A 27,438-nucleotide genomic window follows, 5' to 3' on the forward strand; every position below is an offset into this window, starting at 1 on the left:
AACATCAATATCTATAACTAGAGAAGTCCTTCATTGTAAATAAGAATGTTGTTCTTAACTTTCCTGGTTAAATAAATGAAACATTATGAAACTGTACCTGCAGCACAGAGCAGTGAGACAGTAACAGTGGAGAGAAATGTGAACATGTTTGATCACGTTATATGTGAGAGTGCTGGAAAGAGTCTGGTATCAATGTATATAAAACAAGAGGAGTGTCACATAGATGAATAGATGCCAATCAGTAGACCACGGCAGGTTCCACCATATTCAACATGTCAGTGAAGTGGGAGGGACTGATGATCTGAATACATCATGCTAACTAGTGGTCCAGACTGTAGAGACATTCACATTATTAAAGTTAGAGGTCCTCCTACAGTCCATGATGAGACCATCAGCTCTTTACATATTATATTCTATCCTATAGAGCTCGCCAGCTTGTAGTCCTAAAACACGGACATGAGTCAGCATTTTCTACCTCTGGTTCGTTGACCATTGCTGTGGGAGAAATGAAGGGGTGAAATAATGGGGTTTTGGGATATAAGGTCTGAAGTTAAAACAGGCTTTGGAGATATTATACATTTTGTTCTGTACAATAAATGAAGGATCGGAACCTTTTTTTCAAATTTCTCCTGAATTAACAAATAACAAATTAAAGTTTACACACTCCCAGAAATGTCGTACATGATGGATCATTAGCTTATTCACTAACATTCACACATCAAGATGTCCGGGCGGGGTGGATATGGAGCCAGAGACAGCAGTGGGGTCAAACTGTAGAACATAAAACTAGGTTTTATCAAACAAAACTATTCTACATTTTATCTCTGGACCCTCAGGATGACACATCAGAGCAAAATTACTGAATGTAAGTACATTATTTACCTTCAGAGGTGAATGTATCAAACCAGTTGCCCTGATAAAAGTGTTTTGTTGTTGTGGACTCTACTCAAACAATAGCATGGTATTTTAGTCAATGTAATAACTACTGGTGAACGGGTGAAAGTGAGTGGTGCCCGCTGGGCTAGAGCGGCTGTAAGGGCTGCATGTGGGATATTTGGAGCAGAGGTATGAATAGTTGAATGGGAAATGTTTTTAACCATTTATAATTATTATAAATACATTTTATCGTTTGGGAAACACCAGTGAATTTAACCAAGAAGGTAATGTCATCTAAAACAATAATTGGGTTCCATTACGTGGAACAACGTCTGAGACTGTATGTTCCACCTGCTGATACCACAGTATGGTGTTGTAGCTGGGGAGAGTGTGTTCCACCTGCTGATACCACAGTATGGTGTTGTAGCTGGGGAGAGTGTGTTCCACCTGCTGATACCACAGTATGGTGTTGTAGCTGGGGAGAGTGTGTTCCACCTGCTGATACCACAGTATGGTGTTGTAGCTGGGGAGAGTGTGTTCCACCTGCTGATACCACAGTATGGTGTTGTAGCTGGGGAGAGTGTGTTCCACCTGCTGATACCACAGTATGGTGTTGTAGCTGGGGAGAGTGTGTTCCACCTGCTGATACCACAGTATGGTGTTGTAGCTGGGGAGAGTGTGTTCCACCTGCTGATACCACAGTATGGTGTTGTAGCTGGGGAGAGTGTGTTCCACCTGCTGATACCACAGTATGGTGTTGTAGCTGGGGAGAGTGTGTTCCACCTGCTGATACCACAGTATGGTGTTGTAGCTGGGGAGAGTGTGTTCCACCTGCTGATACCACAGTATGGTGTTGTAGCTGGGGAGAGTGTGTTCCACCTGCTGATACCACAGTATGGTGTTGTAGCTGGGGAGAGTGTGTTCCACCTGCTGATACCACAGTATGGTGTTGTAGCTGGAGAGAGTGTGTTCCACCTGCTGATACCACAGTATGGTGTTGTAGCTGGGGAGAGTGTGTTCCACCTGCTGATACCACAGTATGGTGTTGTAGCTGGGGAGAGTGTGTTCCACCTGCTGATACCACAGTATGGTGTTGTAGCTGGGGAGAGTGTGTTCCACCTGCTGATACCACAGTATGGTGTTGTAGCTGGGGAGAGTGTGTTCCACCTGCTGATACCACAGTATGGTGTTGTAGCTGGGGAGAGTGTGTTCCACCTGCTGATACCACAGTATGGTGTTGTAGCTGGGGAGAGTGTGTTCCACATTTATGATGAACATTCAAAAGGACATGGATCTTCAGCTCTCAGACTCCTTACAACACACCATAGTTTACTGTGGTACTGTGTCTGGTGAGTCCACATGGATTTGTTGAGCTGTAACTCCCCCTACAGGAAAGACATGATATCATACCATACTGTATCATGGTCTCCTGTATATCAGAGGGAACCTCCCCTTTCTGTTAGACCAGCTGGTGAGTGTTTTGGCATTGAATCAGAGTCAGATACAGTGTGATGTTAATACAGGTGTGATTAGTCTACAGTACACCAGGGATGAGGTTTTTGTAGAGCAGAGAGGGAGATCTGATGCACTGTGTAAACTAGCAGCACAGTAATACACAGCACTGCTATTTGGAGTTAGTTGATTGATGGTTAAGGTGCTGGTACCACCTGCATTAGCATCTCCTTCTATATCAAATCCAGCCTCAGGAAATCCAATTTTCACATTCTGGTATCCTAAATACACAAATTTGTTGGATTGCTTGTACCAGAGGATACGATTATAGCCTGATATACTATGTGAACACTCCATCTTAGCCAACTTTCCCTGGTTCCTGTACAGGGATGCAGGACTCTGGTGAACCTGGTTACTGAGAGAAGAACCTGGAGACAGAGACAGAGAGACACACAGAGAGAGAGAGGTGAAACAACATATAAAGAAACATATTAATCTGAAACATAAAAAACATCAAATGAGGTTATTATTAGTTGATGAAATCAATGATCTGAATACCTGCAGCCCAGGCTGTGTAACCCATGGTGATGGAGATAAGAATTGTGATCATGTTGACTCACTGTTAAGGAGACAGAATGAGACAGACAAACCCCTCCTCATGAATTAGAGGTGGCTTCTCATCAACTCATCTCAGTGATCTAATAGAGGGATGCTGCCTCCTTATGAGAACATCTAAAACATCAGAGACCTGAGATGAACCCTGCAGGAGGAGTCTATGTGGGACAGGAAGCAGGGTTTAGTAGAGCAGAGAGGGAGATCTGATGGGTCATTTCCTGTTTTAATGTGTATCTGAGTTATTGGCAGTCAAGCAGTCAGACATTCGTTCAGTATGACGTAGTACTGTGATAATGTCTCTCTCAGTATGGCGTAGTACTGTGGTAAAGTCTCTCTCAGTATGACGTAGTACTGTGGTAAAGTCTCTCTCAGTATGACGTAATACTGTGGTAAAGTCTCTCTCAGTATGATGTAATACTGTGGTAAAGTCTCTCTCAGTATGGCGTAGTACTGTGGTAAAGTCTCTCAGTATGACGTAGTACTGTGGTAAAGTCTCTCTCAGTATGACGTAGTACTGTGGTAAAGTCTCTCTCAGTATGACGTAGTACTGTGATAAAGTCTCTCTCAGTATGACGTAGTACTGTGGTAAAGTCTCTCTAAGTATGACGTAGTACTGTGGTAAAGTCTCTCTCAGTATGACGTAGTACTGTGGTAAAGTCTCTCTCAGTATGACGTAGTACTGTGGTAAAGTCTCTCTCAGTATGACGTAGTACTGTGGTAAAGTCTGTCAGTATGACGTAGTTTCTGTGGTAAAGACTCTCTCAGCATGACGTAGTACTGTGATAAAGTCTCTCTCGGTATGACGTAGTACTGTGGTAAAGTCTCTCTCAGTATGACGTAGTACTGTGGTAAAGTCTCTCTCAGTATGACGTAGTACTGTGGTAAAGTCTCTCTCAGTATGACGTAGTACTGTGATAAAGGTATAAAGATTGGCCCACCTCCCGGCCCGCTCAGTGATCACTCGTCTACACAGCTGATGCTAGTACTCCACTAGTCCACCGGTTCCTTGCCATAAGCTCTGGAGCTTTGCATCGGATCATCGCTGCTAGCTAGCTGCTACCGAGAGGCTATAGTGGCTAACTCCCCTGTCCTGAAGCTAGCACCAGTTAGCCGTGAGCCAGGCGCATCTCCCGGTTAGAAAACTAAATTACTACAACCACAATACTTCTTTCGCCAACTGGCCTGGACCCTTTGTCGACACGAAGCCCCGCCGTTCCACCACGACTGGTCTGCCGACGTATCTCCATCCGCTGTGCCCCCAACCGGCCTTTACCGGATGTCGGAGCAGGCGCTACTACTATCCCCGGCCTGCTAACTTTAAACGCTGTGCCCCCCGCTTGCTAGCATAGTAACGACTACCTAACGGCTTCCCTGTTTTATCTATTGCTGTTCACTGGACCCTATGATCACCTGGCTACATAGCTGATAACTGCTGGACTGTTCATTAATCATGGTACTCCATTTTGTTTATTTTGTTTATATGTTAGCCCCAGCCTTCGAACTCAGGCCCTGTGTGTCATTAACTGACCCTCTCTGCCCATTCATCACCATTTTACCTGTTGTTGTTGTCTTAGCTGATTAGCTGTTGTTGTCTTACCCATTGTTGTCTTAGCTAGCTCTCCCAATCAACACCTGTGATTGCTTTATGCCTCGCATTATGTCTCTCTCAAATGTCAATATGCCTTGTATATTGTCGTTTTGGATAGTTATCATTGTTTTAGTTTACTGCGGAGCCCCTAGTCCCACTCAACATACCTCTGATACCTCCTTTGTCCCACCTCCCAGCCATCCTCATGTCTCTACCACTCAGCCATCCTCAGGTCTCTACCACTCAGCCATCCCCAGGTCTCCAACACTCAGCCATCCTCATGTCTCTACCAATCAGCCATCCTCAGGTCTCTACCACTCAGCCATCCTCATGTCTCTACCACTCAGCCATCCTCAGGTCTCCACCACTCAGCCATCCTCAGGTCTCTACCACTCAGCCATCCTCACGTCTCCACCACTCTACCATCCTCAGGTCTCTACCACTCAGCCATCCTCATGTCTCTACCACTCAACCATCCTCAGGTCTCCACCACTCAGCCATCCTCAGGTCTCCAACACTCAACCATCCTCAGGTCTCCACCGCTCAGCCATCCTCAGGTCTCCACCGCTCAGCCATCCTCAGGGCTCTACCGCTCAGCCATCCTCAGGGCTCTACCGCTCAGCCATCCTCAGATCTCTACCGCTCAGCCATCCTCAGGGCTCTACCTATCAGCCATCCTCAGGACTCTACCGCTCAGCCATCCTCAGGGCTCTACCGCTCAGCCATCCTCAGATCTCTACTACTCAGCCACAAACACTGATACTGAAACTCTTCACATACACACATATACATATACACACACACTCATTTACCCATGCTCAGTCACTCAATATAGTATGTAGCCCTTGTATCTTAACTTCCGGCGCCGACAGAGATGGCCGCCTCGCTTCGCGTTCCTAGGAAACTATGCAGTATTTTGTTTTTTTACGTGTTATTTCTTACATTGGTACCCCAGGTAATCTTAGGTTTCATTACATACAGTCGGGAGGAACTACTGAATATAAGAGCAACGTCAAATCACTATCATTACGACCAGGAATATGACTCTCCCGAAGCAGATCCTGTGTTTTGCCTTCCACCCAGTACAATGGATCGGATCCCAGCCGGCGACCCTAAACAACGACGCCGTAAAAGGGGCAAACGAAGCGGTCTTCTGGTCAGGCGTCGGAGAAGGGCACACCGCGCTCCACTCCCTAGCATACTACTCGCCAATGTCCAGTCTCTTGACAACAAGGTTGATGAAATCCGAGTAAGGGTAGCATTCCAGAGAGACATCAGAGACTGTAACGTTCTTTGCTTCACGGAAACATGGCTCACTCGAGAGACGCTAACGGAGTCGGTGCAGCCAGCTGGTTTCTTCACGCATCGCGCCGACAGAAACAAACATCTTTCTGGTAAGAAGAGGGGCGGGGGGGTATGCTTTATGATTAACGAGACGTGGTGTGATCATAACAACATACAGGAACTCAAGTCATTCTGTTCACCTGACTTAGAATTCCTCACAATCAAATGTCGACCGCATTATCTACCAAGGGAATTCTCTTCGATTATAATCACAGCCGTATATATTCCCCCCCAAGCAGACACATCGATGGCCCTGAACAAACTTTATCTGACTCTATGTAAACTGGAAACCACACACCCTGAGGCTGCATTCATCATAGCTGGGGATTTTAACAAGGCTAATCTGAAAACAAAACTACCTAAATTCTATCAGCATATCGATTGTGCTACCAGGGCTGGTAAAACCCTAGATAATTGTTATTCTAACTTCCGCGACGCATATAAGGCCCTCCCCCGCCCTCCTTTCGGAAAAGCTGACCTCGACTCCGTTTTGTTGCTTCCAGCCTACAAACAGAAACTAAAACAAGAAGTTCCCGCGCTCAGGTCTGTTCAACGCTGGTCCGACCAATCTGATTCCACGCTTCAAGACTGCTTCAATCACGTGGATTGGGATATGTTCCGCATTGCGTCCAACAACAACATTGACGAATACGCTGATTCGGTGAGCGAGTTCATTAGAAAGTGCATCAGCGACGTAATACCCACAGCAACGATTAAAACATTCCCAAACCAGAAACCGTGGATTGATGGCAGCATTCGCGCGAAACTGAAAGCTCGAACCACTGCTTTTAAACAGGGCAAGGTGACCGGAAACATGACCGAATACAAACAGTGTAGCTATTCCCTCCGCAAGGCAATCAAACAAGCTAAGTGCCAGTATAGAGACAAAGTAGAGTCGCAATTCAACAGCTCAGACACAAGAGGTATGTGGCAGGGTCTACAGTCAATCACAGATTACAAAAAGAAAACCAGCCCCATCGCGGACCAGGATGTCTTGCTCCCAGACAGACTAAATCACTTTTTTGCTCGCTTTGAGGACAATACAGTGCCACTGACACGGCCCGCTACCAAAACCTGCGGGCTCTCCTTCACTGCAGCCGAGGTGAGTAAAACATTTAAACGTGTTAACCCTCGCAAGGTTGCAGGCCCAGATGGCATTCCCAGCCGCGTCCTCAGAGCATGCGCAGACCAGCTGGCTGGTGTGTTTACGGACATATTCAATCAATCCTTATCCCAGTCTGCTGTTCCCACATGCTTCAAGAGGGCCACCATTGTTCCTGTTCCCAAGAAAGCTAAGGTAACTGAGCTAAACGACTACCGCCCCGTAGCACTCACTTCCGTCATCATGAAGTGCTTTGAGAGACTAGTCAAGGACCATATCACCTCCACCCTACCTGACACCCTAGACCCACTCCAATTTGCTTACCGACCCAATAGGTCCACAGACGACGCAATCGCAACCACACTGCACACTGCCCTAACCCATCTGGACAAGAGGAATACCTATGTGAGAATGCTGTTCATCGACTACAGCTCAGAATTTAACACCATAGTACCCTCCAAACTCGTCATCAAGTTCGAGACCCTGGATCTCGACCCCGCCCTGTGCAACTGGGTCCTGGACTTCCTGACGGGCCGTCCCCAGGTGGTGAGGGTAGGTAACAACATCTCCACCCCGCTGATCCTCAACACTGGGGCCCCACAAGGGTGCGTTCTGAGCCCTCTCCGGTACTCCCTGTTCACCCACGACTGCGTGGCCATGCACGCCTCCAACTCAATCATCAAGTTTGCGGACGACACTACAGTGGTAGGCTTGATTACCAACAACGACGAGACGGCCTACAGGGAGGAGGTGAGGGCCCTCGGAGTGTGGTGACAGGAAAATAACCTCACACTCAACGTCAACAAAACAAAGGAGATGATTGTGGACTTCAGGAAACAGCAGAGGGAGCACCCCCCTATCCACATCGACGGGACAGTAGTGGAGAGTGTAGTAAGTTTTAAGTTCCTCGGCGTACACATCACGGACAAAATGAATTGGTCCACCCACACAGACAGCATTGTGAAGAAGGCGCAGCCTCCTGCAGGAGGCTGAAGAAATTTAGGCTTGTCACCAAAAGCACTCACAAACTTCTACAGATGCACAATCGAGAGCATCCTGTCGGGCTGTATCACCGCCTGGTACGGCAACTGCTCCGCCCACAACCGTAAGGCTCTCCAGAGGGTAGTGAGGTCTGCACAACGCATCACCGGGGGCAAACTACCTGCCCTCCAGGACACCTACACCACCCGATGTCACAGGAAGGCCATAAAGATCATCAAGGACAACAACCACCCGAGCCACTGGCTGTTCACCTCGCTATCATCCAGAAGGCGAGGCCAGTACAGGTGCATCAAAGCTGGGACCGAGAGACTGATAAACAGCTTCTATCTCAAGGCCATCAGACTGTTAAACAGCCACCACTAACATTTAGTGGCTGCTGCCAACATACTGACTCCAGCCACTTTAATAATGGGAATTGATGGAAATTTATGTAGAAATATATCACTAGCCACTTTAAACAATGCCACTTAATATAATGTTTACATACCCTACATTACTCATCTCATATGTATATGTATATACTGTACTCTATATCATCTACTGCATCTTGCCATCTTTATGTAATACATATATCACTAGCCACTTTAAACTATGCCACTTTATGTTTATATACCCTACATTACTCATCTCATATGTATATACTGTACTCTATACCATCTACTGCATCTTGCCTATGCCGTTCTGTACCATCACTCATTCATATATCTTTATGTACATATTCTTTATCCCTTTACACTTGTGTGTATAAGGTAGTAGTTGTGGAATTGTTAGGTTAGATTACTCGTTGCTTATTACTGCATTGTCGTAACTAGAAGCACAAGCATTTCGCTACACTCGCCTTAACATCTGCTAACCATGTGTATGTGACAAATAAAATTTGATTTGATTTGATTTATCTGATGATGTCTGGACAGATAAAGTATGACACGCCATACTCTTTTTGTCCAGACAGCATCAGATAGATGTTCTACACATACGGAGACAGCGGGTCACCAGGACCAGGCCCCCAAGGGTCCTCCCATACCACCGACCCTGGTCCAGGACCCCTAGGATCCTCCCATACCACTAGACCTGGTCCAGGCCCCCTAGGGCCCTCCAATACCGCCGGCCCTGGTCCAGGCCCCCTAGGGCCCTCCCATACCACCAGCCCTGGTCCAGGCCCCCTAGGGCCCTCCCATACCGCCAGCCCTGGTCCAGGCCCCCTAGGATCCTCCCATACCACCGGCCCTGGTTACAGGCCCCCTAGGGCCCTCCCATACCGCCGGCCCTGGTCCAGGCCCCCTAGGGCCCTCCCATACCGCATTCCCTGGCCCAGGCCTCCTAGGGCCCTCTCATACCACAGGCCCTGGTCCAGGCCCACACATATTTAGAAAGTTTCTCAATCCCAAGTGACACCCTCTTCCCTATATAGTGCACTACCTTTGACCAGGGACTATAGAGTGCCACCATACAGCATCTTCAAAATGTGTGTTGATAAACACTCCCTCCTTGTGGAGAACTGAGGAAGTGAACCTAAACCATCTAAACTAGCCACTTATAACAGTATCATTACCATCTGTTTGATATCAAATGGTTCATAGCAAAGTGTTGTTGAAGTGGTTGAAGACAGGTGCAGGTGTATAGAGCTGTAGTCAGTATTATATGAGAGGATCAGAGAGGGTTTTTGTAGAGGAGAGAGGGTCTAGTGAAACACTGTGCTTCACTAGCAGCACAGAAATACACTGCACTGTCTTCAGCTTCTGTCACTTTGGGAATATGTAGATACGCCATTTTATTAGCTGCACCATCTCCACTGACATTAAAACGCCCTTTAAAGGAATCTTCCACCGTTGGACTGGTGTTACTCACATACCCAATGAGTTTCAGAGCAGTGTTTTGGGCTGACTGTTGGTACCACAGTATCATGTTGTATCTTGAAACAGTGTGTCTGCAGGTGAGATTAACTTTATCTTCAGGTCCTTTTAGTATTGCAGTAGGAGTCTGGTGAACTTTGTCTGTTGGTGACAGCCCTGTGGATGAAAACAGACAATATGAAATATACAGTATTACTCGGCATATTGACAGCAATATATTTCAGTAGTAAATCTATCTTTCATGAGGGATTTAGTACCTGTCACCCATAGTGGTAGAGTTGCTACATGTATGAGAAGCTTGATCATGTTGATGGTTCTGGAGAGAAGAGTCACATGGACAAGGAGAAAGGGTTTTCAGATAGTCAGAGATGTGATGTCATCTAGTGGGAGTGTCAAATGTATGTCAGCATCCCAAATGGCTCCCTATTCCCTTTCTAGTGCACTACTTTAGACCAGAGCCCATAGGGGGGAGAGGAGAATAAGGCAATAGAGAAGGGGAGTTGAACTGAGCTGCCGGAGGGGAAGGAAATCACATCACTTTGACGTCAGAACTTGTGTTGATATTCAAGCAGATCCCTTGTTCACCTACAGGTCTCCTGTTCAACTTAAAGGTGTATTGTGGAACATACCGGTATCTACGTCATTGAAAGTATTTGTCTTTTTTAGTCTTTAGATTTGATCTGTGTTATAGATTCTGCGGTCATCACACTAGAAATAGGATGTAATTTGAAGAAATACCTGAACCGTTTCTTCAAGACAACAACATCAACCACATTATTTGGTCTAGAGGTTTGATATCAACTTCCTCCATGTGCTCAGACATCTACAGCGGTGGATAGCAGGTGTGCTGGGTGTTGATGTACACTGCAGTTATGGAGTAAAGGATCAGAAGGGGGTTTTGTAGGAGAGAGAAGGGTATCTACATCACTGTGTTGACTTCAGGTCAGAACAGTAATACACTGCACTGACTTCAGGTCAGAACAGTAATACACTGCACTGACTTCAGGTCAGAACAGTAATACACTGCACTGACTTCAGGTCAGAACAGTAATACACTGCACTGACTTCAGGTCAGAACAGTAATACACTGTACTGACTTCAGGTCAGAACAGTAATACACTGCACTGACTTCAGGTCAGAACAGTAATACACTGCACTGACTATAGGTCAGAACAGTAATACACTGCACTGACTTCAGGTCAGAACAGTAATACACTGCACTGACTTCAGGTCAGAACAGTAATACACTGCACTGACTTCAGGTCAGAACAGTAATACACTGCACTGACTTCAGGTCAGAACAGTAATACACTGCACTGACTTCAGGTCAGAACAGTAATACACTGCACTGACTTCAGGTCAGAACAGTAATACACTGCACTGACTTCAGGCCAGAACAGTAATACACTGCACTGACTTCAGGTCAGAACAGAAGCTGAAAACATACTTATTTCAATCAATTTCCAGGGATTTCAAAGTGCTCTTTGAAAGAGAGAGAGGGGGGGCAGGGGAGGGGGGGAGAGAGAGGAGAGAGAGAGGGGGGAGTTAGAGGTCCCCCTACAGTATGTGATGAGACCATCTCTTTACATATTATATTACATCCTATTGAAATACTGGGGTTTTTGTGCAGCTGTACTTGTTGTCTGTATCACTGTGTTGACTCACAGCACAGAAGTACATGCCGCTGTCTCCTGCCTCCAACTTCTTCACTGTGAAAGATCCCCTCTCAGCTACAGTCTTGTTGGCTGAGAATTTGTCTTCACTGAAATCCCCTGAATACTCAGGTTTGGAATTGGGAGTAGTGAAGGCTACCTGCTTCATTCCCTCTCCTGGAAGCTGTCTGTACCAGTACATCTGGTTGTAGCCAGCTCCCTTAGTGTGACTGCAGTTCATCAGAGCATCCCTGTCTTTCAGTTCCCAGAGTATGGTGGGTGTCTGAGTGACTTCACTCCCCTCAACAAGACCTGTAAGGATACAGTGAGAATGAAATCAATAGAGTTAGGTCCAGTTAGACCTGAATACATCAAGACTCAGGTGAAGTGAACATATGCTTGGAAACATCAATATCTATAACTAGAGAAGTCCTTCATTGTAAATAAGAATGTTGTTCTTAACTTTCCTGGTTAAATAAATGAAACATTATGAAACTGTACCTGCAGCACAGAGCAGTGAGACAGTAACAGTGGAGAGAAATGTGAACATGTTTGATCACGTTATATGTGAGAGTGCTGGAAAGAGTCTGGTATCAATGTATATAAAACAAGAGGAGTGTCACATAGATGAATAGATGACAATCAGTAGACCACGGCAGGTTCCACCATATTCAACATGTCAGTGAAGTGGGAAGTGAAGATGATCTGAATACATCATGCTAATTAGTGGTCCAGACTGTAGAGACATTCACATTATTAAAGTTAGAGGTCCCCCTACAGTCCATGATGAGACCATCAGCTCTTTACATATTACATTCTATCCTATAGAGCTCGCCAGCTTGTAGAACCTAAAACACGGAAATGAGTCAGCATTTTCTACCTCTGGTTCGTTGACCATTGCTGTGGGAGAAATGAAGGGGGAAAATAATGGGGTTTTGGGATATAAGGTCTGAAGTTAAAAGGCTTTGCAGATATTGTACGTTTTGTTCTGTGCAGTAACTTAAGGATCTGACCTTTTTTTCCCAAATTTCTACTATAATGACATACCTGAATCTAACTGCCTGTAGCTCAGGACCTGAAGCAAGGATATGCATATTCTTGATCCCATTTGAAAGGAAACACTTTGAAGTTTGTGGATCTGGGAAATTAATGTAGGAGAATATAACACATTTAATCTGGTAAAATATCAGTAAAAACAAAACATACGTTTTCCTGACCGAAAAAATTTATCGTCTTTGAAATGCAAGAGAAAGGCCATACTTTCAGATTGGAGTCTAGGTGTAATTTAAATTTTAGCCACCAGATGGCAGTAGTGTGTGTGAAAAGTTTCAGACTGATCCAGTGAAGAATTGCATTACTGCACAATATTTTGAAATAATCCTGACAGGAGTTTTACCAAATGTGCCATTTTTGGTCCATTGATATATTTTCAAGTACATAACTATAGAGAACACAGACAAATTATATGGTAATATCAAATTAGAGTTTACACACTTCCAGGAATGTCATACATGATGGATCATTAGCTCATTCACTAACATTCACACATCTAGATGGCTGGGCGGGGTGGGTATGAAGCCAGAGACAGCAGTGGGGTCAAACTGTAGAACATAAAACTAGATTTTATCAAACAAAACTATGCTACATTTTATCTCTGGGACCCTCAGGATGACACATCAGAGCCAGATTACTGAATGTAAGTACATTATTTACCTTCAGAGGTGAATGTATCAAACCAGTTGCCCTGATAAAAGTGTTTTGTTGTTGTGGACTCTCCTCAAACAATAGCATGGTATTTTAGTCAATGTAATAACTACTGATGAACGGGTGAAAGTGAGTGGTGCCCGCTGGGCTAGAGCGGCTGTAAGGGCTTCATGTGGGATATTTGGAGCAGAGGTATGAATAGTTGAATGGGAGATGTTTTTAACCATTTAAAATTATTATAAATACATTTTATCGTTTGGGAAACACCAGTGAATTTAACCAAGAAGGTAATGTCATCTAAAACAATAATTGGGTTCCATTATGTGGAACAACGTCTGAGACTGATGTAAATGTTCCACCTGCTGATACCACAGTATGGTGTTGTAGCTGGGGAGAGTGTGTTCCACCTGCTGATACCACAGTATGGTGTTGTAGCTGGGGAGAGTGTGTTCCACCTGCTGATACCACAGTATGGTGTTGTAGCTGGGGAGAGTGTGTTCCACCTGCTGATACCACAGTATGGTGTTGTAGCTGGGGAGAGTGTGTTCCACCTGCTGATACCACAGTATGGTGTTGTAGCTGGGGAGAGTGTGTTCCACCTGCTGATACCACAGTACGGTGTTGTAGCTGGGGAGAGTGTGTTCCACCTGCTGATACCACAGTATGGTGTTGTAGCTGGGGAGAGTGTGTTCCACCTGCTGATACCACAGTATGGTGTTGTAGCTGGGGACAGTTTGTCAACAGAACGGGACAGCAGTTTCTCCAGAACTCTGAAATACTGAAGATGGAGACTGAAGAACGCTGGAACAGAGGAGTTCACCTGTTACAGAAGAGGAGAGAGAGACCTGTTTGTTATAACTACTGTAGTCATTCGGGAAATATATGGAATTATAGATTATTTTAGATGGTATCTAATCTGTGTTCAAGAATAATGAGAGATTCACGTTCATCGGTGGAAAATATCCAACAGTGAAATATTCTTAGTTTAACACTGAGTCAAGATTAACATTCAAAAGGACATGGATCTTCAGCTCTCAGACTCCTTACTACACACCATAGTTTACTGTGGTACTGTGTCTGGTGAGTCCACATGGATTTGTTGAGCTGTAACTCCCCCTACAGGAAAGACATGATATCATACCATACTGTATCATGGTCTCCTGTATATCAGAGGGAACCTCCCCTTTCTGTTAGACCAGCTGGTGAGTGTTTTGGCATTGAATCAGAGTCAGATACAGTGTGATGTTAATACAGGTGTGATTAGTCTACAGTACACCAGGGAGGAGGTTTTTGTAGAGCAGAGAGGGAGATCTGATGCACTGTGTAAACTAGCAGCACAGTAATACACAGCACTGCTATTTGGAGTTAGTTGATTGATGGTTAAGGTGCTGGTACCACCTGCATTGGCATCTCCTTCTATATCAAATCCAGTCTCAGGAAATCCAGTTTTCAATTGCATGTATCCTAAAAACACCAATTCTCTGTAGTTGGATTGCTTGTACCAGAGGATGACATTATAGGTTGATATACTATGTGAACACTCCATCTTAGCCAACTCTCCCTGGTTCTTGTACAGGGCTGCAGGTTTCTGGTGAACCTGGTTACTGAGAGAAGAACCTGGAGAGAGAGAAAGAGATTGAGAGAGAGAGTGAGAGAGACAAACATATTCACCTGAAACATAAAAACCAATCAAATGAGGATATTAGTAGTTGATGAAATCAGTGATGTGAATACCTGCAGCCCAGGCTGTGTAACCCATGGTGATGGAGATAAGAATTGTGATCATGTTGACTCACTGTTAAGGAGACAGAATGAGACAGACAAACCCCTCCACATGAATTAGAGGTGGCTTCTCATCAACTCATCTCAGTGATCTAATAGAGGGATGCTGCCTCCTTATGAGAACATCTAAAACATCAGAGACCTGAGATGAACCCTGCAGGAGGAGTCTATGTGGGACAGGAAGCAGGGTTTAGTAGAGCAGAGAGGGAGATCTGGCAAGATAGAACAGCACACTCTGGTAAGACGAGGGAGGGCGGTCTGTGCATATTTGTAAACAACAGCTGGTGCACGAAATCTAAGGAAGTCTCTAGATTTTGCTCACCTGAAGTAGAGTATATTGTGATAAATTGCAGGCCACACTACTTGCCAAGAGAGTTTTCAGCTATACCTTTTGTGGCAATTTTTTTACCACCACAGACAGATGCTGGCACTAAGACCGCACTCAGTCAGCTGTATAAGGAAATAATCAAACAGGAAAACGCTCACCCAGAGGCGGCGCTCCTTGTGGCCGGAGACTTTAATGCAGGGAAACTTAAATCAGTTCAACCAAATTTCTATCAACATGTTAAATGTGCAACCAGAGGGAATACAATTCCAGTTCACCTGTACTCCACACACAGAGACGTGTACAAAGCTCTCCCTCTCCAACCACAACTCTATCCTCCTGATTCCTGCTTACAAGCAGAGATGAAAGCAGGAAGCACCAGTGACTCGGTCTATTAAAAAGTGGTTAGATGAAGCAGATGCTAAACTACAGGACTGTTTCGCTGTCACAGACTGGAACATGTTCCGGGATTCCTCCGATGGCATTGAGGAGTACACCACATCAGTCACTGGCTTTATCAATAAGTGCATCGAGGACGTCGTCCCTACAGTGACTGTAGGTACATACCCCAACCAGAAGCCATGGATTACAGGCAACATTCGCACTGAGCTAAAGGGTAGAGCTGCCGCTTTCAAGGCGCGGGACTCTAACCCGGAAGCTTACAAGAAATCCTGCTATGCCCTGCGACGAACCATCAAACAGGCAAAGCGTCAATACAGGGCTAAGACTGAATCATACTACACCGGCTCCAACGCTCGTCTTATGTGGCAGGGCTTGCAAACTATTACAGACTACAAAGGAAAGCACAGCCGCGAGCTGACCAGTGACACGAGCCTACCACACGAGCTAAACCACTTCTTTGCTCGCTTCGAGGCAAGCAACACTGAGGCATGCATGAGAGCATCAGCTGTTCCGGACGACTGTGTGATCACGCTCTCCGTAGCCGACATGAGTAAGGCCTTTAAACAGGTCAACATACACAAGGCTGCGGAGCCAGACGGATTACCAGCATGTGCTGACCAACTGGCAGGGGTCTTCACTGACATTTTCAACATGTCGCTGATTGAGTCTGTAATACCAACATGTGTCAAGCAGACCACCATAGTCCCTGTACCCAAGAACACAAAGGCAACCTGCATAAATGACTACAGGCCCGTAGCACTCGTCCGTAGCCATGAAGTGCTTTGAAAGGTTGGTAATGCTCACATCAAAACAATTCTCCCAGAAACCCTAGACCCACTCCAATTTTCATACCGCCCAAACAGATCCACAGATGATGCAATCTCTATTGTACTCAAATCAAATCAAATGTATTTATATAGCCCTTCTTACATCAGCTGATATCTCAAAGTGCTGTACAGAAACCCAGCCTAAAACCCCAAACAGCAAGCAATGCAGGTGTAGAAGCACGGTGGCTAGGAAAAACTCCCTAGAAAGGCCAAAACCTAGGAAGAAACCTAGAGAAGAACCAGGCTATGAGGGGTGGTCAGTCCTCTTCTGGCTGTGCCGGGTGGAGATTATAACAGAACATGGCCAAGATGTTCAAATGTTCATAAATGACCAGCATGGTCAAATAATAATAATCACAGCAGTTGTCGAGGGTGCAACAAGTCAGTACCTCAGGAGTAAATGTCAGTTGGCTTTTCATAGCCGATCATTGAGAGTATCTCTACCGCTCCTGCTGTCTCTAGAGAGTTGAAAACAGCAGGTCTGGGACAGGTAGCACGTCCGGTGAACAGGTCAGGGTTCCATAGCCGCAGGCAGAACAGTTGAAACTGGAGGTGGACTGGGGACAGCAAGGAGTCATCATGCCAGGTAGTCCTGAGGCATGGTCATAGGGCTCAGGTCCTCCGAGAGAGAGAAAGAAAGAGAGAAAGAGAGAATTAGAGAGAGCATACTTAAATTCACACAGGACACCGGATAAGACAGGAGAAGTACTCCAGATATAACAGACTGACCCTAGCCCCCCGACACATAAACTACTGCAGCATAAATAATGGAGGCTGAGACAGGAGGGGTCAGGACACACTGTGGCCCCATCCGATGATACCCCCGGACAGGGCCAAACAGGCAGGATAAGCCCCCACACCACTAGAGGGATATCTTCAACCACCAACTTACCATCCTGAGACAAGGCCAAGTATAGCCCACAAAGATCTCTGCCACGGCACAACCCAAGGGGGGCCGCCAACCCAAAGAGGAAGATCACGTCAGCGACTCAACCCACTCAAGTGACGCACCCCTCCTAGGGACGGCATTGAAGAGCACTGTAATAGCCCCTGTAATAGGGTTAGAGGCAGATAATCTCAGTGGAGAGAGGGGAACCGGCCAGGCAGAGACAGCAAGGATGGTCCGTTGCTCCAGAGCCTTTCCGTTCACCTTCACACTCCTGGGCCAGACTACACTCAATCATATGACCAATCATATAACCTACTGAAGAGATGAGTCTTCAGTAAAGACTTAAAGGTTGAGACCGAGTCTGCGTCTCTCACATGGGTAGGCAGAACATTCCATAAAAATGGAGCTCTATAGGAGAAACCCCTGCCTCCAGCTGTTTGCTTAGAAATTCTAGGGACAATTAGGAGGCCTGCGTCTTGTGACCGTAGCGTACATGTAGGTATGTACGGCAGGACCAAATCGGAAAGATAGGGAGGAGCAAGCCCATGTAATGCTTTGTAGGTTAGCAGTAAAACCTTGAAATCACTCCACACTGCCCTTTCCCAAAGGACAAAAGGAACACCTATGTGAGAATGCTGTTCAATGACTACAGCTCAGCGTTCAACAACATCAAAGCTCATCACTAAGCTAAGGATCCTGGTACTTAACACCTCAACTGGATCCTGGACTTCCTGACGGGCCGCCCCCAGGTGGTAAGGGATGGTAACAACACAACTACAGCGCTGATCCTCAACACGGGGACCCCTCAGGGCTGCGTGCTCAGTCCCCTCTTGTACTCCCTTTTCACTTATGAATCCATGGCCAGGCACGACTCCAACACCATCATCAAGTTTGCCAATGACAGAACAGTGGTAGGCCTGATCACCAACAATGATGAGACGTCCTATAGGGAGGAGTTCAGAGACCTGGCCGTGTGGTGCCAGGACAGCAACCTCTCCCTCAACGTGATCAAGACAAAGCAGATGATTGTGGACTACAGGAAAAGGAGGACCAAGCACGCCCCCATTCTCATCGACGGGGCTGTAGTGGAACAGGTTGAGAGCTTCAAATTCCTTGGTGTCCACATCAACAACAAACTATCATGGTCCCAACACACCAAGACAGTCGTGAAGAGGGCACGACAAAGCCTATTCCCCCCCAGGAGACTGAAAAGATTTGGATTGGGTCCTCAGATCCTCAAATGGTTCTACAGCTGCACCATCGAGAGCATCCTGACTCGTTGCATCACTGCCTGTTTTGGCAACTGCTCAGCCTCCCACCACAAGGCACTACAGAGGGTAGTGCGTACGGCCCAGGACATCACTGGGGCCAAGCTTGCTGCCATCCAGGACCTCTATACCAAGCAGTGTCAGAGGAAGGCCCTAAAAATTGTCAAACTCCAGCCACCCTAGTCATAGACTGTTCTCTCTGCTATCACACAGCAAGAGGTACCGGACCGCCAAGTCTAGGTACAAAAGGCTTCATAACAGCTTCTACCCCCAAGCCAGAAGACTCCTGAACAGCTAATCAAAGGGCTCCCCAGACCCGTCTTTTACACTGCTGCAACTCTCTGTTTATTGTCTATGCATAGTCACTTTAACTCTACATGTACATATTACCTCAATAACCTTGACTAACCGGTGCCCCCGCACATTGACTCTGTATCTATTTTTTACTTAACACTTTTTTTTTCTTAAAAACTTCTTAATGCATTGTTGGTTAAGGGCATTTAAGTAAGCATTTCAATGTAAAGTCTATACCTGCTGTATTCGGTGCATGTGACAAATAAAATTGAATGTGATTTGACATGCCAATCTCCTTTTGTCCAGACAGCATCAGATACATGGTCTACACATACGGAGACAGATGGGAGCTGTTTCACTGTCCAGACAGCATCAGATACATGGTCTACACATACAGAGACAGATGGGAGCTGTTTCACTGTCCAGACAGCATCAGATACGTGGTCTACACATACGGTGTCACGCTCGCTATCCTCAAACTCCCTGTCATAAATAAAACCAAGGCGCAGCGTGCATGTAGTTCCACATCTTTTAATGGGAATGAAAAACTTAACCAACAAAACAAACCGGTAAACAGCAAAGAAGGTGACGCAACCGAGGTGCACACAAACACACACGGAAAATAGTAATTACCCACAACATTAGGTGGGAAAAAAGGCTGCCTAAGAATGATTCTCAATCAGAGACAACGATAGAAAGCTGACCCTGATTGAGAACCATACCCAGCCAAAACATAGAAATACAGAAACCTAGAAAACAAAACATAGAATGCCCACCCCACATCACACTCTGACTTAACCAAATAGAGAAATAAAACGGCCCTCTAAGGTCAGAGCGTGACATACGGAGACAGAGGGGAGCTGTTTCACTGTCCAGACAGCATCAGATACATGGTCTACACATAGAGAGACAGATGGGAGCTGTTTCACTGTCCAGACAGCATCAGATACATGGTCTACACATACTGAGACAGAGGAGAGCTGTTTCACTGTCCAGACAGCATCAGATACATGGTCTACACATACTGAGACAGAGAGGAGCTGTTTCACTGTCCAGACAGCATCAGATACATGGTCTACACATACTGAGACAGAGAGGAGCTGTTTCACTGTCCAGACAGCATCAGATACATGGTCTACACATACGGAGACAGAGGGGAGCTGTTTCACTGTCCAGACAGCATCAGATACATGGTCTACACATACTGAGACAGAGGGGAGCTGTTTCACTGTCCAGACAGCATCAGATACATGGCCTACACATACGGAGACAGAGGGGAGCTGTTTCACTGTCCAGACAGCATCAGATACATGGTCTACACATACTGAGACAGAGAGGAGCTGTTTCACTGTCCAGACAGCATCAGATACATGGTCTACACATACTGAGACAGAGGGGAGCTGTTTCACTTGATCGGATGCATTATCTGAGATTGATGTGTCTTTCTGTTTGTGTACGTCTTGGTAAAATAAATTATTAATATTTAAACATTTTACTTAGAAGGGCAAGGAGGTACGGTAGGGCGGGCCAGGCCCCCAAGTGCCCTTACATACCACCGGCACTTGTCCAGGCCCCCTAGGGCCCTCCCATACCACCGGCCCTGGTCCAGGCCTCCTTGGTGCCCTCCCATACCACCGGCCCTGGTCCAGGCCCCCTAGGGCCCTCCCATACCACTGACCCTGGTCCAGCCACCCTAGGGACTTCGCATACTACCGGACCAATTCCAGGCCCGCTAGGATCCTCCTATACCACCGGCCTTGGCACAAGCCCCCTAGGGCCCTCCCATACCACCGGCCCTGGTCCAGACCCCCTAGGGCCCTCCCATACCGCCTGGCCCTGGTCCAGACCCCCTAGGGCCCTCCCATACCACCGGCCCTGGTCCAGACCCCCTAGGGCCCTCCCATACCACCGGCCCTGGTCCAGACCCCCTAGGGCCCTCCAAAACCACCGGCCCTGGTCCAGACCCCCTAGGGCCCTCCCATACCGCCTGGCCCTGGTCCAGACCCCCTAGGGCCCTCCCATACCACCGGCCCTGGTCCAGACCCCCTAGGGCCCTCCCATACCGCCTGGCCCTGGTCCAGACCCCCTAGGGCCCTCCCATACCGCCTGGCCCTGGTCCAGACCCCCTAGGGCCCTCCCATACCGCCTGGCCCTGGTCCAGGCCCACACACATTTAGAAAGCGCCTGAATCCCAAATGACACCCTATTCCCTATATAGGGCACTAACTTTGACCAGGGACCATAGAGTGCCACCATACAGCATCTTCTAAATGTGTGTTGAGAAACACCCCCTCCTGGTGGAGAACTGAGGAAGTGCACCTAAACCATCTAAACTAGCCACTTATAACAGTATCATTACCATCTGTTTGACATCAAATGGTTCATAGCAAAGTGTTGTTGAAGTGGTTGAAGACAGGTGCAGTTGTATAGAGCTGTAGTCAGTATTATATGAGAGGATCAGAGAGGGTTTTTGTAGAGGAGAGAGGGTATAGTGAAACACTGTGCTTCACTAGCAGCACAGAAATACACTGCACTGTCTTCAGCTTCTGTCACTTTGGGAATATGTAGATACGCCATTTTATTAGCTGCAGCATCTCCACTGACATTAAAACGCCCTTTAAAGGAATCTTCCACCGTTGGACTGGTGAATCTCACATACCCAATGAGTTTCAGAGCAGTGTTTTGGGCTGACTGTTGGTACCACAGTATCGTGTCGTATCTTGTATCAGTGTGGCTGCAGGTGAGATTAACTTTATCTTCAGGTCCTTTTAGTATTGCAGTAGGAGTCTGGTGAACTTTGTCTGTTGGTGACAGCCCTGTGGATGAAAACAGACAATATGAAATATACAGTATTACTCAGCATATTGACAGCAATATATTTCAGTAGTAAATCTATCTTTCATGAGGGATTTAGTACCTGTCACCCATAGTGGTAGAGTTGCTACATGTATGAGAAGCTTGATCATGTTGATGGTTCTGGAGAGAAGAGTCACATGGACAAGGAGAAAGGGTTTTCAGATAGTCAGAGATGTGATGTCATCTAGTGGGAGTGTCAAATGTATGTCAGCATCCCAAATGGCACCCTATTCCCTTTCTAGTGCACTACTTTAGACCAGAGCCCATAGGGGGGGGGAGAGGAGAATAAGGCAATAGAGAAGGGGAGCTGAACTGAGCTGCCGGAGGGGAAGGAAATGACATCACTTTGACGTCAGAACTTGTGTTGATATTCAAGCAGATCCCTTGTTCACCTACAGGTCTCCTGTTCAACTTAAAGGTGTATTGTGGAACATACCGGTATCTACATCATTGAAAGTCTCTTTTAGTCTTTAGATTTGATCTGTGTTATAGATTCTGCGGTCATCACACTAGAAACGGGATGTAATTTGAAGAAATACCTGAACCGTTTCTTCAAGACAACAACATCAACCACATTATTTGGTCTAGAGGTTTGATATCAACTTCCTCCATGTGCTCAGACATCTACAGCGGTGGATAGCAGGTGTGCTGGGTGTTGATGTACACTGCAGTTATGGAGTAAAGGATCAGAAGGGGGGTTTGTAGAAGAGAGAAGGGTATCTACATCACTGTGTTGACTTCAGGTCAGAACAGTAATACTCTGCACTGACTTCAGGTCAGAACAGTAATACACTGCACTGACTTCAGGTCAGAACAGTAATACACTGCACTGACTTCAGGTCAGAACAGTAATACACTGCACTGACTTCAGGTCAGAACAGTAATACACTGCACTGACTTCAGGTCAGAACAGTAATACACTGCACTGACTTCAGGTCAGAACAGTAATACACTGGACTGACTTCAGGCCAGAACAGTAATACACTGCACTGACTTCAGGTCAGAACAGTAATACACTGCACTGACTTCAGGTCAGAACAGTAATACACTGGACTGACTTCAGGCCAGATCAGTAATACACTGGACTGACTTCAGGTCAGAACAGTAATACACTGCACTGACTTCAGGTCAGAACAGTAATACACTGCACTGACTTCAGGTCAGAACAGTAATACACTGCACTGACTTCAGGTCAGAACAGTAATACACTGGACTGACTTCAGGACAGAACAGTAATACACTGCACTGACTTCAGGACAGAACAGTAATACACTGCACTGACTTCAGGTCAGAACAGTAATACACTGCACTGACTTCAGGTCAGAACAGTAATACACTGCACTGACTTCAGGTCAGAACAGTAATACACTGCACTGACTTCAGGTCAGAACAGTAATACACTGTACTGACTTCAGGACAGAACAGTAATACACTGCACTGACTTCAGGTCAGAACAGTAATACACTGCACTGACTTCAGGTCAGAACAGTAATACACTGCACTGACTTCAGGACAGAACAGTAATACACTGCACTGACTTCAGGTCAGAACAGTAATACACTGCACTGACTTCAGGTCAGAACAGTAATACACTGGACTGACTTCAGGACAGAACAGTAATACACTGCACTGACTTCAGGACAGAACAGTAATACACTGCACTGACTTCAGGACAGAACAGTAATACACTGCACTGACTTCAGGTCAGAACAGTAATACACTGCACTGACTTCAGGACAGAACAGTAATACACTGCACTGACTTCAGGTCAGAACAGTAATACACTGCACTGTCTTCAGGTCAGAACAGTAATACACTGCACTGACTTCAGGTCAGAACAGTAATACACTGCACTGACTTCAGGTCAGAACAGTAATACACTGCACTGACTTCAGGTCAGAACAGTAATACACTGCACTGACTTCAGGTCAGAACAGTAATACACTGCACTGACTTCAGGTCAGAACAGTAATACACTGCACTGACTTCAGGTCAGAACAGTAATACACTGCACTGACTTCAGGTCAGAACAGTAATACACTGCACTGACTTCAGGTCAGAACAGTAATACACTGCACTGACATCAGGTCAGAACAGTAATACACTGCACTGCCTTTAGGTCAGAACAGTAATACACTGCACTGACTTCAGGTCAGAACAGTAATACACTGCACTGACTTCAGGTCAGAACAGTAATACACTGCACTGACTCCAGGTCAGAACAGTAATACACTGCACTGACTTCAGGTCAGAACAGTAATACACTGCACTGACTTCAGGTCAGAACAGTAATACACTGCATTGACTTCAGGTCAGAACAGTAATACACTGGACTGACTTCAGGTCAGAACAGAAGCTGAAGAGATGCTTCTTTCGATCCATTTCCAAGGATTTCAAAGTGCTCTTAAAATGATCCTTCAACTGTCTGACTTTTATAATACACATATCCAATCAGTTTCAGACTAGTATCATCTATTGACTGCTGGTACCATAATATAGTATTGTATAAACTAGTAGTATGACTGCTTGTACTATAATATAGTATTGTATAACTAGTAGTATGGCTGCTGGTACTATAATATAGTATTGTATAAACTAGTAGTATGACTGCTGGTACTATAATATAGTATTGTATAAACTAGTAGTATGACTGCTGGTACTATAATATAGTATTGTATAAATTAGTAGTATGGCTGCTGGTACCATAATATAGTATTGTATAAACTAGTAGTATGGCTGCTGGTACCATAATATAGTATTGTATAAACTAGTAGTATGGCTGCTGGTACCATAATATAGTATTGCATGAACTAGTAGTATGGCTGCTGGTACTATAATATAGTATTGTATAAACTAGTAGTATGGCTGCTGGTACCATAATATAGTATTGTATAAACTAGTAGTATGGCTGCTGGTACCATAATATAGTATTGTATAAACTAGTAGTATGGCTGCTGGTACCATAATATAGTATTGTATAAACTAGTAGTATGGCTGCTGGTACCATAATATAGTATTGTATAAACTAGTAGTATGGCTGCTGGTACCATAATATAGTATTGTATAAACTAGTAGTATGGCTGCTGGTACCATAATATAGTATTGTATAAACTAGTAGTATGGCTGCTGGAACCATAATATAGTATTGTATAAACTAGTAGTATGGCTGCTGGTACCATAATATAGTATTGCATGAACTAGTAGTATGGCTGCTGGTACTATAATATAGTATTGTATGAACTAGTAGTATGGCTGCTGGTACCATAATATAGTATTGTATAAACTAGTAGTATGGCTGCTGGTACCATAATATAGTATTGCATGAACTAGTAGTATGGCTGCTGGTACTATAATATAGTATTGTATGAACTAGTAGTATGGCTGCTGGTACCATAATATAGTATTGTATAAACTAGTAGTATGGCTGCTGGTACCATAATATAGTATTGTATAAACTAGTAGTATGGCTGCTGGTACCATAATATAGTATTGTATAAACTAGTAGTATGGCTGCTGGTACCATAATATAGTATTGTATAAACTAGTAGTATGGCTGCTGGTACCATAATATAGTATTGTATTAACTAGTAGTATGGCTGCTGGAACCATAATATAGTATTGTATAAACTAGTAGTATGGCTGCTGGTACCATAATATAGTATTGTATAAACTAGTAGTTTGGTTGCATACGAGTATCACTGAGAGGAGAGTTAGGGGGGTGGGCAGTCTAGAGGGGAAAGAGAGTAGAGACATTTGTAGAACTAGAGTTAGAGTTCCCCCTACAGTATGTGATGAGACCATCAGACATTAGTAGAACTAGAGTTAGAGGTCCCCCTACAGTATGTGATGAGACCATCAGACATTAGTAGAACTAGAGTTAGAGGTCCCCCTACAGTATGTGATGAGACCATCAGACATTAGTAGAACTAGAGTTAGAGGTCCCCCTACAGTATGTGATGAGACCATCAGACATTAGAGGAACTAGAGTTAGAGGTCCCCCTACAGTATGTGATGAGACCATCAGACATTAGAAGAACTAGAGTTAGAGTTCCCCCTACAGTATGTGATGAGACCATCAGACATTAGTAGAACTAGAGTTAGAGGTCCCCCTACAGTATGTGATGAGACCATCAGACATTAGAGGAACTAGAGTTAGAGGTCCCCCTACAGTATGTGATGAGACCATCAGACATTAGTAGAACTAGAGTTAGAGGTCCCCCTACAGTATGTGATGAGACCATCAGACATTAGAAGAACTAGAGTTAGAGGTCCCCCTACAGTATGTGACCATCTCTTTACATATTATATTACATCCTATTGAAATACTGGGGTTTTTGTGCAGCTGTACTTGTTGTCTGTATCACTGTGTTCACTCACAACACAGAAGTACATGCCGCTGTCTCCTGCCTCCAACTTCTTCACTGTGAAAGATCCCCTCTCAGCTACAGTCTTGTTGGCTGAGAATTTGTCTTCACTGAAATCCCCTGAATACTCAGGTTTGGAACTGGGAGTAGTGAAGATTACCTGCTTCATTCCCTCTCCTGGAAGCTGTCTGTACCAGTACATCTGGAAGTAGCTTCCACCCTTAGTGTGACTGCAGTTCATCTGAGCATCCCTGTCTTTCAGTTCCCAGAGTATGGTGGGTGTCTGAGTGACTTCACTCCCCTCAACAAGACCTGTAAGGATACAGTGAGAATGATATCAATAGAGTTAGGTACAGTTAGACCTGAATACATCAAGACTCAGGTGAAGGGAACATATGCTTGGAAACATCAATATCTATAACTAGAGAAGTCCTTCATTGTAAATAAGAATGTTGTTCTTAACTTTCCTGGTTAAATAAATGAAACATTATGAAACTGTACCTGCAGCACAGAGCAGTGAGACAGTAACAGTGGAGAGAAATGTGAACATGTTTGATCACGTTATATGTGAGAGTGCTGGAAAGAGTCTGGTATCAATGTCTATAAAACAAGAGGAGTGTCACATAGATGAATAGATGCCAATCAGTAGACCACGGCAGGTTCCACCATATTCAACATGTCAGTGAAGTGGGAGGGACTGATGATCTGAATACATCATGCTAACTAGTGGTCCAGACTGTAGAGACATTCACATTATTAAAGTTAGAGGTCCTCCTACAGTCCATGATGAGACCATCAGCTCTTTACATATTACATTCTATCCTATAGAGCTCGCCAGCTTGTAGTCCTAAAACACGGAAATGAGTCAGCATGTTCTACCTCTGGTTCGTTGACCATTGCTGTGGGAGAAATGAAGGGGTGAAATAATGGGGTTTTGGGATATAAGGTCTGAAGTTAAAACAGGCTTTGGAGATATTATACATTTTGTTCTGTGCAATAACTTAAGGATCGGACCCTTTTTTTCAATTTCTCCTAAAATGACATACCTGAATCTAACTGCCTGTAGCTCAGGACCTGAAGCAAGGATATGCATATTCTTGATCCCATTTGAAAGGAAACACTTTGAAGTTTGTGGATCTGTGAAATTAATGTAGAAAAAATAATAATAAGGAGAAAACGTACGTTTTCCCGACCAAAAAAATGTATCATTTTTGAAATGCAAGAGAAAGGCCATACTTTCAGA

The 27,438-nt window shown here is 45.2% G+C and overlaps 2 gene segments (V, D, J or C); both read right to left on the reverse strand.

Annotated features, from left to right (window-relative positions):
- Nucleotides 1-11,434: 11,434 nt before the first annotated feature.
- Nucleotides 11,435-12,034, reverse strand: LOC120022977. The segment is given in 2 exon segments: nucleotides 11,435-11,796; nucleotides 11,986-12,034. Coding segments are annotated over 2 exon segments (411 nt in total).
- A 1,970-nt stretch (nucleotides 12,035-14,004) lies between these two features.
- Nucleotides 14,005-26,745, reverse strand: LOC120022978. The segment is given in 5 exon segments: nucleotides 14,005-14,008; nucleotides 14,691-14,805; nucleotides 21,893-21,951; nucleotides 26,180-26,507; nucleotides 26,697-26,745. Coding segments are annotated over 5 exon segments (555 nt in total).
- Nucleotides 26,746-27,438: the final 693 nt, after the last annotated feature.

The sequence above is a fragment of the Salvelinus namaycush genome, chromosome 28 (assembly GCF_016432855.1).
Source record: "Salvelinus namaycush isolate Seneca chromosome 28, SaNama_1.0, whole genome shotgun sequence".
NCBI lineage: Eukaryota > Metazoa > Chordata > Actinopteri > Salmoniformes > Salmonidae > Salvelinus > Salvelinus namaycush.